This window comes from Cotesia glomerata, linkage group LG7 (assembly GCF_020080835.1).
Source record: "Cotesia glomerata isolate CgM1 linkage group LG7, MPM_Cglom_v2.3, whole genome shotgun sequence".
NCBI lineage: Eukaryota > Metazoa > Arthropoda > Insecta > Hymenoptera > Braconidae > Cotesia > Cotesia glomerata.
In genome coordinates, this window is record NC_058164.1 from 8,585,832 (window position 1) to 8,599,252 (window position 13,421).

The 13,421-nt window shown below is 28.4% G+C and overlaps 1 protein-coding gene across 2 annotated transcripts in view; it reads left to right on the top strand.

The window, feature by feature from the left end:
- The first annotated feature begins 394 nt into the window (after positions 1-394).
- The window catches only part of LOC123268622 (lachesin-like), a 311,927-nt gene continuing 298,900 nt past the window's right edge, over positions 395-13,421 (top strand). For both annotated transcript variants that reach the window (XM_044733858.1, XM_044733861.1), the window contains exon 1: positions 395-505. In XM_044733858.1, the coding sequence (XP_044589793.1) occupies positions 433-505 (73 nt within the window). In that variant the 5' untranslated portion in view covers positions 395-432. The remainder of the gene's footprint in view (positions 506-13,421) is intronic.

The following is a 13,421-nucleotide window of genomic DNA, read 5'->3' on the forward strand; positions in this document are numbered from 1 at the left end:
AAAACTATAAAACCAATAGACATCAAATCAATTTCATAAAATGTATTGTTTTTCAGTAAATATTTTAAGTTAATAATATTTCGTCAATATTTTGTTTCAATTATATTTCGTCAATATTTTGTTTCAATTATATTGTGTTGATTGACTAATTTGATATCTGTTAAGTTTCGTAGAATCTTAATTACGATTTTAGGGATATCAATATACAAAACTAAAAATCATTTTTATTTTTCAAGATCAATTGATGAAGCAGTTCAATTATATTGACAGCATTTGTCCTTGAAATTGAAAAATTATAATTAAAAAAATAAAATACAGCTAAGACAATATTAAAAAAAAAATTGCATTTGTAAATTTTTTATGTGAAATTGAAAAAAAATTTTTCTTTATATTTTTTTCAGAATTCCTAGTCACTAAGCGACTCGGACAAAAATGGCAGATCGACCGCGAAGAAATCGGTACCTCAGCATCAGCATACTTCATGTCATCACAATGATGTGCCAAGGTTAGAATTTTTTAATTTTATTTTCCTTCAGAAAAATAATTGCTAATTTTTAACTTACTAAAATAGACTTATATTATTGAATTATATGAAAAATTAAAGAAGCACCTGCTTGGACGTTACACAACTGAAAAATAATAAAATATTTAGTTAGTTCGATACCACCAAAATATTTTCATTGCAGTCATATTTTTCATGACGTTGTCAAGATGAAGTATTCATAGAATAAACCATTAAATATGTAGATATTAACTGACTGGGAAGCTTTTGCTCAGCTGTAGAAAGAGGATTTTATTGATTTATATTCCTTAATTAAATAACTGAAAACCACTACAAAACTAATTTTATCCATAGCACATGTATGAAATTTTGTCTAAATGATTAAATTCCTCAATATTATTCAACAGAATATATATAATTAATTGTATGCATTTGTTGTTGGAACTCAATCATATATTTATTTGTTCATTATTTTAATACATGCAGATAGAAGAATTAATTAATTGTTGATAAATTAATTTATTCAGAAATAATTTTTTAATTTATTAATTACAACCAATTATTATTTACATTTTAATGAATATTTCACGGAACGAAAATTTTATTTACTAACATTTAAAAAATTTTCATAAATATCAAGGGTGTAAATAAACATTTGTGAACAGTTAAAAAATATTTGTCAACAATTTACTGAGTAATTTGAGTAAAAGGGTCAACAGATGCAAATCTAATATTACGACCAAAATAAAATACGCTAAAGTTAAAAATTAATTTTTAAATATCACAGTTGGAAAATATTTATCAATGATTACCAAATATTTACTATCAGAAAATAGATATTTAGTAGGTGTTAATATATTGTTTTCAATAAAAGGTTTATTAACTATTAATAAACATTTTTTAACGTGTAACAAATCTTATTTAAAAAATGATTCACTAACTATTAAAAATTAGTTATAATAAAATTTATTTAATAAAAATAAATAAAGCTTATCAAATATTAACATATTTTAGAAATCAAAGATCTTTTCCGCGGAATTTCAGAATCCGTATGCTAAAAATTCACTTTAGCCTGAAAGTGTTGCAAATTGATATTAAAAAGAGTAAAAAGCGTCGGTATATATATATATACAACATAAAATATTTATCTTGCACATCGAAATGCATATGATGTAACGTCAACTTGAGTAGGATATAGTATCGCCTGAGTGGGAGAAAGGCAAAATCTTACCTCAATCTAAAGATTATAGTATGAAAATCCAGGAGCAGTGGCAGTTCTCAGTGACATGCTATCACAGGTGTCAGCTGCAGCAAAAGCTTCTCACCCGAACGAGTGGGTCGCTATATCGGCGGCTGCTACTACGGGCTAAAGAACTGCTTCAAACGATTTTGCGACTCGAGAAGACCTATATGAGTATAACATTTCTCAATCCATTAGTACAGATGATACTATCTCTTATCTGCTATCATCCGTCTAGAAAAATTTTCATTTTTTATTTATTCAACTCTATTTATTTATTTATTTAGTTTTCATTTTAGGGGAGAATCGATGTTCACTATTATATCTCGTGCAAATAATATTAATATATATTTATATACGTTAAAACTATAACGAAACCGTGAGAGAGAACGTCGTGGATGGCAGGTGTACTATTTCGCATACTCAGAGCTTTCAAGCTTTAATTTAAATACATATTAATCGTTGGTGCGCAGCATTGAGTTTGTTGACGTCTGCTATCAACTAACCAATCAACGCTTGTCGCTCCATAGAATGTGTATATAAATATCTATTTATATGGTCATATATGTGTTTTGTGAATCGAAGCAAGTTTGTTAAAAATTGAGTTGTTTTACTTTCCCGTTTCCGTGATGTGATGTGAAATAAATTTTAATTCTGTCAGGTTTACCTCGGTATTATTTTAAACAATGCAAAATTGTGAAATTCATTCGGCCGATGATTTATTAAACATTCAGTAACTATGGTTGTTACTCGGTTTCGAATAATTAAATAATTTTTTATGGATAAAATACATTAATTGAAAATTTTATTTCAATTTTTTGAGTAATTCTGTTGATTTATTGGAAATTATTTTTTCATGATAAAATTTCAATTAAAAATAATAATATTACAAATTATTATTCCCAGCAGCCGATGTTATAATTTTATTTAAATGGAATAAAAATACAATCATTTTTAATTTCATTACTCGCATCACCTTATACAACATTTTATATCAATTGATTCTTATTGTGAATTGATAAAATTCACCAATTAGTTTTTTAGTTATAATTTTGTGAAGTTTAATTGAATTGAAAGGGATTGATTTACGCTGTATTTTTTTTTATTTTTATATTTTATAGCCGTAATATTTATAATCGATGCTCGAAACATAAAAGTATCGGAGGAAAAATTTTAAGAATTAATGAGTCGAGATTAACAGTGTTGGAGGGAAAAAAGTTTTTTGAGTTTGAATGATGTAAACTTTAGTCGATAATTTTTTTTCAACAACATACATATAATAGAAATTTTTAGATATTAATTTGTGTTATAAGTTAGATATAGTAAAAATATTAAATTAAATAATTTTTTATTTTGTTTGTCATAAATAATTTCAATGAAATGTGAATATTCAGACGACAGTAAAAGTGGTAGACATTTACCTAAAATAAATTTATTTTTAAGCAAACAAATTTTCTTTTGATCGGAATAAAAACTTCTAAAAATGCACATTAAAAAATTGATTTGTGTATTTTAGTATAATTTTTTTTCTTTAAAAATTTTAACTAATTTTTTATAAACACAAAAATTACCGAGTCATAAACTTGAAAATTTTTTCAAAATTAATAGTTCAGAAAATTTTGAATCATTTTAATTCTTTTGATTCGTACAATAAAAATTATATTTAAAATTTTTTATATAATATTACTATTATTAAAAATATTATACTTTTATTAACTATTTAAAAGTAACAATAATATTAAATAAGAAGAATTTGGTATCTTAAGGGGAATAAGATTTGGGTTCGATTCTTGCGGCCATGGCTACGTTCCGATCCTCATATCTATTAATAATTATTAATTTATTTGAAAATGAACTGAATTGCTAATCAAACATTAATCCATAAATAAAGAAATTTTAAAGTTGGTAGCCATCTAATACCTAAAAATTCTTTTCGTATCTTACAACTTATTTACATTTGCACAAAAACTAACATAATTACAAAGAATAAACTTTATCATTTAAAATTTAACATCATTACAATGAATTTAAAAAAGCGGAATAATCTCACTTAAACATATTGCTGCTTAAAAAATTTTCAAACCTTTTTGACCCTTTTCACCCACTAAATTTAAATAAAAATAAAATAAATTTATTAAGTTTATATTTTTTAAAAAATTTTTAATTCGTTCAGCTCCTTTTTTCCGTTAAATATTAAGAGATTAGCAAAAGCTTACCAGGTAACATAATCCCTGATAATATGTTAATTTATTATTACAACAAGAAGTTACTTATGAGCTTATAGTAAAAAGTTATTTTAACGGAAATCTTGTAAAAGTTTTCCGTTATAATTAAAAGAGACATGACTGATATGATTCAAGCTAACAAACTTCTCTCATGATGTAGCGGTGTTATATACGCACCCCCTGGTCTCTCCCACCTTTAGCTTTTTCTTTCGTTCATCACATATTTTTTATCCGTTAGAGTAGAGGGCGCATCGCGAATGTACTCGCGTACCGGCGTAAATGCAAAAACATATTTAAGATCTTATCTCTCAGAAGGTTGGGGTATATTCAAAGTTAAGACATTAAATGTACATTAGTGCCCGTTACTCCGCAAGCTCGAGCTCTTTTCTACTTTCCATTCTCTCCTATAACTCCTGTTTCCTCTTATTTTTCTTCTTCTTCTTCTTCGGTACCGTATACTCCGGAATAGCTACACAACCTTTTCTTCCGTACGATACTATATGTATACATTGGCCAATACAATACAACACAACAGAACACAACTCACCTCAAGCTCATTTCACATAATGAGAAAGTTTTACCACGAAAAAAGATATATGTATCTTGATTACAATAAATATTATGCTTTATTTAAGTAGAAAAAGCACGCAAATTTTATCACATTTTTCACAACTTTTATCATTTTTTAATTTTTTTTTGTTTTTTCGAAAAATTATTACTAATAATAAATAATAAAAACAAATTTCCAAAAGTTTTATAAAAAATTTCATGATGAAATTCATTTCGTGATGAATTAATTTTGTTTACTCGTTAGATTAAGATATTATTTTGTTTTAAATTTAAATAAAAGTAAGTTGGTAGAATTATATTATTACTATCCGTTTTCGTCCGCTTTGCTGGGCGAATTATAGGTTAAGAATAATTTAGATTTGTTTTCGTAAAATATAATATTTTAAACAACTTACCATATAGGTTAGATATGACTTTTTCTAATCCCCAATTAATTAATAGTTCTTAATTAATATTATTTATACAAACACTATTATGTATGCAAATAAACTATTTTTTGAAACGTCGCTGTAGCTTTAAGTTGTAATCAAAACAATGAACATTTAGTAATAATGGCGGTCACTTTTGGCGCGCTTCAAATGACGTCATGAGAGCAGTAGTTGAGAGTTTTAATACGAAAGATATCATTGTTTTCGATAAATTTAGCATCTTTACCACAAATAAATGATATATTTCTTACGAATAATAAAATAATTCGAGTCAACTGTTATATTTACTTGTACCAAATCTATATAGTTTGTAACGCGGGTGGTTAGCCCGGTCCAATTAGTCACCCCTTTCCTCTTTTGAAAAGAGCGCCACTGGGATTTTATACACGGTGTCCCAGAAACCGGGGTAGCATGAGAAGGAAAAGATCGGGTAGTGAGAAGCTTGAGAGAGAGGGCTGTAAATTAATGCTGAGAAACAATTATTAACAGTAACAAAATTATTTATTCAATATAAACAATTAAAATTAACAAATTTTCTTAACAATATTACCCTTAAAATTAACCTAACAATTACCTAATTGTGAGAACCTCTCACCTACACAGGCACTCGCCAAAATCTTACAAATTAAATATCATCTAACTCTTTTTAATCATAGACCATTACGCATCTAAACTCCTTACTTAATCATAGACCATTACGCATCTATACTAAATGAACTCATTATTAACTATGCCAACCTGACAATATTTAACAAAAGTTTATTTCAACTACCAGAACTAATTTCACATAAAACAACCTCGTCTACCTGACGGAATACCATATAATCTTACTAAATTCCATATAAAATCATCCACCGGACGTTAACTTCATTTCTCAAAATTTTTTAATTATTCATACATCTTAATTACCAATAAAACTATATCCCAAAACTTCGTATTCTCCAAATTTACCAAAATTACGCCCAACAATTTCTTAATACAAAATTCCGACCTTCAATTTTAATTCATTAAATTTATTAATCCATCTTACTTAACTAAATTCATTTTCAACTTAACTAAATTTTCAACTAAAATTATCAATCAATTTATTCTACTAAACTCACTAATTTATTTTATTTCTCAATCTCCACTAATAATCTTTACAAAATCCACTAAATAATTTTATTGACAAAGTTCATTACTCATCTTCTAAATTTACTAGATTTATCAATTCTTCTTAGCTAATTTCTCTAATCAATTATTCTTAAATTCAATAAATTTCTTAATAAATTCATTCGCTAAATTAACTACTTTAATTTCCTAAAAAAAATTCTAAATATCAACTGTTATAATCCTAAGCGTCTTAACAAAATTCTCAGCCATAGAACTCTCTAGAATGACCTTCACTAACTTAGTTGCACAGTTTCATTTATTATTCAGATTTTGTTTTGCAAACTCTTAACTAACTTTAATTTATTATAGCCAAAAGGCCTATGATAAATTACTAATAAATTTACTACCCATAATTTAATAAATAGTCAATTAAATTTAATGTTCAATCTAAGTGTTCAGCGACAAAACTAACTAAATGATCTTGACAAATAAATTACTTAAATAAAACCAACTAATGTAAAATGGCTACTCGAGACAGTACAGTAAATCTTTTCAAAGTTTCATTTTAATTATTTCGGCCTCTTAATTAAATTAAATATCAAATTTAGCCTAAAATAATCGAAAATACCTGGAGACTCAATTATTGTTATTGTCCAACGACGACTGCTGTTCCAGTCCAACTTGGCGGGATCATCTTCTTGGCGTATCGTCGTCTCGAACTAGGCTGCTGGCCTCCGGTCAGAGTTTGTCCAATCGCAATTGACACAGAAAAATTCCTCCGTCATTGCTCTCTATTCCCGATGTGACATCGGCGATGTCCAAAACTGCACTGTACTGATTTAAACTGGCTTAAAACAAGGATTACTTATCTAAAAGGCAAAAGGCCACTGGCTTCCAGAAGGGAAAAAGCCTCGATGTTTTTCTTACCAGCTCTTTTATAACCCCGAACTCAGGCTCTCGAATTTTCTTATTGTTCCGCCCCGCTTCAATTTTCGGGGACAGTAGTGGGGACCTGTGATTTTCACGCCTGGTGACATGTCGAAACTCTTGTCAAAAATCGAAAGGTAAGAGAAAGCCCTTACCTACCGTGCGTCAATTATAGGGTCGATAATGACCCCGGGAAGTTCGATTTTCCCTGTTACAACACGGAAAAAACAATAACCTACTGTACATCCTCGTATAGTATACTCCATGGTATTTGTAGTGAAAAAAAATTTCAGACTATAGTCAATATTCTTCAAAGTATACTAAATTATTTTTGGACTGTACTTAGTGAAGTCTCCGATTTAATCGATTAATTTTTCTGGTTATATCGCGTAAAACTTCACGGGATATAATCTGAAAAATTATTTCGTGTAAATTAAATTATACTCTGTTGAAATTTGGATTATGCCCACGGTGACTCGCCAATTTTTTTTCTAGCGCCTGCGCACTTAGCATTATCATATCTATTATGTATTTTAAATATTAGGTTAGTCAAATATTGTTTTAAATAATTATTACATACATCAAAAACATTTAAGAGCGGTTGATAGTTGATTTTCAAACGAGTTTTGTTCATGAGTTGTCATAAAAAAATATTTAAAAAAAACGACTCAAATAAATTGATTTATTTGTCACAAATATTTCTTTTTTTTCTATGAATGAATAAATGAAGTTTTTGTGTGGCTGAATAATTTTGATATTTTATTTACTATTTCATTAATAACCGCAGTGAAAAGTTGAATTATTTTACGTAAAATCAAAGCTATGTATACTTGTGTAAATAAAAGCTTTCGTTTGGCAAGGCAAAGTTGATTGCAAGGTATTAATTGAACATGTAGATCTAGATCATATAGAGTTACAGCGAAACAGCATCAAACCGCAAATATTAGTGACCGCTTGTCAGTGAATGGGCTCAGGCTCAGGTTGCTGTGGTGAGCATGTCTTACTCAGTAGACTGACGTCGGCTCGGTGTAATTAGCATAATTTACCTAATTGTTTATTCATCAAATGATAGTAGAAATTTTGATTAAAAATGTTCATGAAAATTGGCCATATCTATTTGATATAAGTATATTAGGCCATATCAGGATATATCTGACTAGATATGATATAATACGTCCATCTATAATTTTTTATATTTATAAATATTTAAGAAAATAAAATTTCACAGCTGTTATTAATGTCAAGAATTGTAAATTTAATTATACGGTTAGTAGATACTTTAATTTATATTATTTATTTAATAACCTAAGGAGTGTTTGTTTCTATCGAGTTAAATTGAAAAAATTGAATTCGGCAGCCGAAATGGAAGTAGTTTTCCTACTGAAATAAAATTACAACACTGATAATACAAATACTTCAATCACATTGATAGAATCCCTTTTCCCTAAGTTACGAAAAACGAATGCAATAGTAAAATTTTATTAAATACCGACAGACGAATAGGTTATTTTCAGTCTAAGAGAAAAAAATGATATGAAAATTAAAGCTCGTTTAATGGGCTTTAAAGTGAAATTTACGAAAATTCGATTAGTTATTTCATTTAAAAGTTATCCGCGAAAGAAACTGCCAAAATGTGAATTTTTATGATTTTGAAAATTTTGAAACCTTGTAATTTCTGAACTAATTGACCGATTAAGCTCATCTTTGAACTTGACCTTGGTATTCGTCTTAAGATTAAGTATGTGAGTTTGAAAAAGATCCATTATGAATTGGAGACGCTATCGTCCGGAAAAGCCGCGTTATATATATAAACTTTTGAATCATATGTATTTTCTGAACCAGCTCGGCAAACTGAGTCAGGAAATAGCAAAATTTTTCGAAAGTTTCGCCATGAGGACAAATGCAATAGTGAGATTTCTACGAAATCTACTAAAAACTCTATAATAACTATTAGATGATTATTTTTATAACTTAATTCTCTCCGTGCAGGTCGGAAAATCTCCGAGCGAGGGCACGTGATCTATAAATCGTCTCTTTACAAGAAAGTTAAATTTTAAAATAAAAATAATTTATTTACTTCGCAAAAAGCTTAGTAAATATTGATTAATCTTTTAATAAATTATGAAACAAATTTTTGTTTAATACGTGTTTATTGATGTACACATTTCTTAAAAAATTATAATCCATTTTTTGATATAGCAGCAAAAAAGATAAATATATTTTAAAGTTGAACCTAATTTTTTCATTTAATGAGTCCGATATTTTAGTGCATAATTTAAAACTTTATAAATTTATCATCAAACTCAAACCAATTTTTTAAAAACTATAGTAGCGTAAAAATAATACGTCTTTCTTCAACTACGGATCAATCCCTAAGGTCGTTAACGGAACTTTTCATCCCCAACTAATTATAATAATAAAAAAAAAAAAGAAAAATTGTAAAATCGCAAAACTTGAGAACAGAACAAAAATAAAAGTGAGATTCAATTTTAACCAGCTTAGTTATTTAAACTATTATCCCTCGAAACAAACCAAAAGTCGGTGTGACTTAAATATTTAAACAAATTATATTAAGACACCTTGGATGAATAAAACAATGAAAAGTTAAATTTTGGTGAGACAATAAATAAAGTTAATTCAAATATTTAATCTAATTAGATGATGAGTTAGTGACACAAGAGTGTCTTTTTGGTTTACGTCATCTGCACCTTTATAGTACACCTACAACTCCACCTACACACATAGAGGACAGTATATTCAAGATAATTGCATTTTATTCGTTGTATCCCAGAGTATGAAGCACGAACAGAAGGGATTGATTTATAGCGTGCCGTCTGGTTGCACGCGCGTGAACTACATAGCTTCTCTCTTGTCTTTACTTCTGGTTCATACTATCCTCTCTCCTCTCTCTTATTTACTATATAATAGTAATGCTACTACTATTCTGTACCCTCACTCTGGTTATATTGCGTTAACGCGAAACGCCACTCGGTCCACCCTCGCTCTACTCCGTGCTTGCTCTCGTTTACTGGCCACGATCGGCTTTCCTACAAAATAATGAAATATCGTTTGCCCTGTCGACCTTTTCTTTTGACCTCAACGTTCATTTTCACATAAAGATAAACGTTTTCAGAATATTACACCCCGCCTAAAAATAAATAAAAACTAAACCTACTAAAATAAATAAAAATTACACTATAATCCTCCCTACGTGATTTTTTTTTATTAGTAATATTTGCTGGTAAATTAGCTGAACGAGGAAAACTAACAAGAAATTAACTTCGTTTGGTATCAGTGTCATTTTTTCATTATCTTACTTCGAAGTTATTTAGCTGACAAATACAATATTATTATTAATGTGATCCAGTCGAATAAAATTTGGAAATCGATTGAGCCTGCAGGCTGTTTCTGAAACTTACTGGTATTTACGATTTAGAAAAGGCTCGAAAATTTATCAATTAGTTGATTGTTGAACTGGAAAATCTGAGAGTTGTTTCAGTTAAAAAATTAGTTATTATAAGAATGTATTTTTTGTACATATTGTACATAGCGTTCCTAAAGTTAAAGAGGCGTATGAAAAAATTTTTTTTGTTTCATTGAACTCAGAAGTATTACGAATCGGGAAATTTACTGAAAAAATATTATTTTTGTTTTCTAAATTTCCGCTGCAGAAATTAAAAGTTTTGAATTGCTAGGTACTAAAATTGAAAAGTTTCTTCAATAGATTCTTGGGACGGGAAACCCTCAAGATTTGATAAAAGCTTGATTTTTTAAAATCTCACTGAATTTAATAATTTCTCGAATTTTTGAAAATTTTCCATTTTCATACTCAGAAGTTCAATTTCTGAACTGGAAAGCTAGAAAATGAAAACAAAATTTTTTTCAGGAAATTTCGACATGTTTCACACCCTTGAGTTGATTGGAGCAAGAAGTTTTTTTTTAATACACTCTTTTGACTTCAAGAACGCGAAATATTTTCTATATTTTAACATGCTTGGAGATTCATTATCTGCTTTTATAACAAGGATAAAAAATACGATATTAATTAATTAATTCGTGTGCAACATCACCATTATCTATATTTCTCTTGTATGTTTAAATTCAAATTTTACTTAAATATATTTTTCACCATATCAGGCCATATCTAAAAATTTTTTCACGGTTATATCTCAAAGTCTTTAACAAAAATTCAAAAGCTCATTTAACATTAAACTCTCCTACTTTCATGATTATAATTATAATTACTATGTAATACGTGAATCATGTAGTTTATACCCGTAATAGTATAGATAATGAGTAATTATGAAGTAATTAGGCGAGTTCTTTGATGTATCTTTAAATGGTATGGCACGAAACATTAATCGTCGTACAGGAGCTGACTGATCGTCTCTTATTTTTTATTAAATCCATGAGTGTATGCATGTATATAATTCGACTGTCTACAGAAGAGATGAATTACTAAGTAAATAAGCTGGATGGTTATTCCATATAAGTGTATATAAGTATATGTAAGTGTGTGCACTCGAGAAAGAGTACCAACACACCTAAGGACCCTTGAATTTGTATATAGGAAGGGAAATCTTGAAGAGGTATATAGCAGGCAATATCTTCGTCTTATAACTCTTTACCAGTGGAGTCAGATGCATTTTCACTGTTTCGTAAACTATTCGAGGGTATAGTAGCTTTTCTCCTCTTTCCTTTTTTCTCTTTGTCTTAAGCTGTAGCTCGCGGCTCCAGAACAAGATATTATGAAATCCACGCAGCTTGTACGCGTCAATGCTCCCGCGTTTTGTTCTAAACATCCCTTTATTGTTACTTTTTTTTTTTTAACTTTTTCGCTTCTCCGATAGGTAAATACCCGCAAGCACAAAGCATGAGTATGGGTATTACATTACGCGGACTTATCTGCCGCTTCTTTGAGACGCATAAAAGCGGCGAAGGTATATACGAGGTAGAAAGGGGCGGCGGAATGGATAAGAGTGGGTATTGAAAAGTTGTCATAACTCTCGTCGTTCGTTCACTTCATATATCTCAGACGATTTTCTGATTTTAAGGGGTGTGACATATGTCAAATACAGATGTTGCTATTACCGCAAGCTGTAGCAGCCATTCAACGGATTAAAATATTCCTTTGAAATTTTAGTTTTGCATGTAGTTTTAAATTTGTATTTCCGAGTTTTACCATCAGCTGTAAACTCCGGACAATATTTTTTTTTTTATATTTTTAAGGTAGTAAGTACCCTCGCCAGAGTCGTTTTTTTAGGATTTTTTTTTAATTTTGGCACATTAATATTCATATAATTCTGCGTCGATTGGCGCAATTTGAAAATTTTTGACCATCTAATTTCAGAGATATTTATTTTCAAAGTTTGAGTTTTGAACGCTCTTATACATTGCGGTATACGGGATATCGAAAAGTTTATATCTACAAACATTTTTATATCTCAGAAAATTTTCTTAGGATTCTTTTAAAAAACTAGAGTAACGTTAACTAACAACTAAACAATTTTTTAAAAATAATTTCATTGATAATTACCACACAGTTTCAGAGATATTTATTAATGAGTAATGAAAAATTTACCAGACTTTAGCCTAGGAAAGGATACGTTAATAAAGCTGTGGCAACAACGCAAGTTTTGTGAGCCGCGAAAAAAGTATGAGTCGCGCATGCGCTGAAAAATTTGAAAAGTTTAATTTACATTAGGTGTAACATTATAGTTATTAATTTTATTTATTTAAAAAAAAATAACAATGATTATTTTATGAAATTAAGTATTTTTCTATATTTATAAAAATTAAAAAAGTTAACAATTTTAATATAATAATCTTTCATAAGTTATAAAAATAATAGTCAGATGAAATAATAAAAAAAAAAACTAAAATTTAAAATCAATTAGTACATCAACATAAAAAATTTAATTATTGATTAATTTTTCTGAAAAAACAAAACAATATTGTCAATTATTTTTTTTCTATTTGTTATTTGCATATTTGTTAGAGATTTTTGTCGTTTTTCAAGGACTTTTTTTAATGGATCCTCCTTTATAAGTCAATTTTTCAGACATTGTAATTATATTTCCGCTTAATTATAAATTATTTCGTATATTTCCGCTTAATTAGTAATTATATTTCCGTTTAATTATAAATAAATAAACGCATGCATCAATACAGAGGTTAGTCTACAGCTAGTCCAAAACACTACAGTATAACCACTAGACTGTTTCAAAAAAATCGACAATTTTTTTTTCTCTTATTAATATTGAAAATATTGTTCGAAATGACGAAAAAAAAATCCTGTAAAAATTAGAGCTCTTAATATTAATATTAAGAGGTGCCGAGTCGAAAATTTCAATTTCCCATTTGATTAACGTGAGAAAATTTTTTTTTCTTACTTTGGAATTTTGTAACTCTTTAACAAGTCATCGGACAAGTTGAGT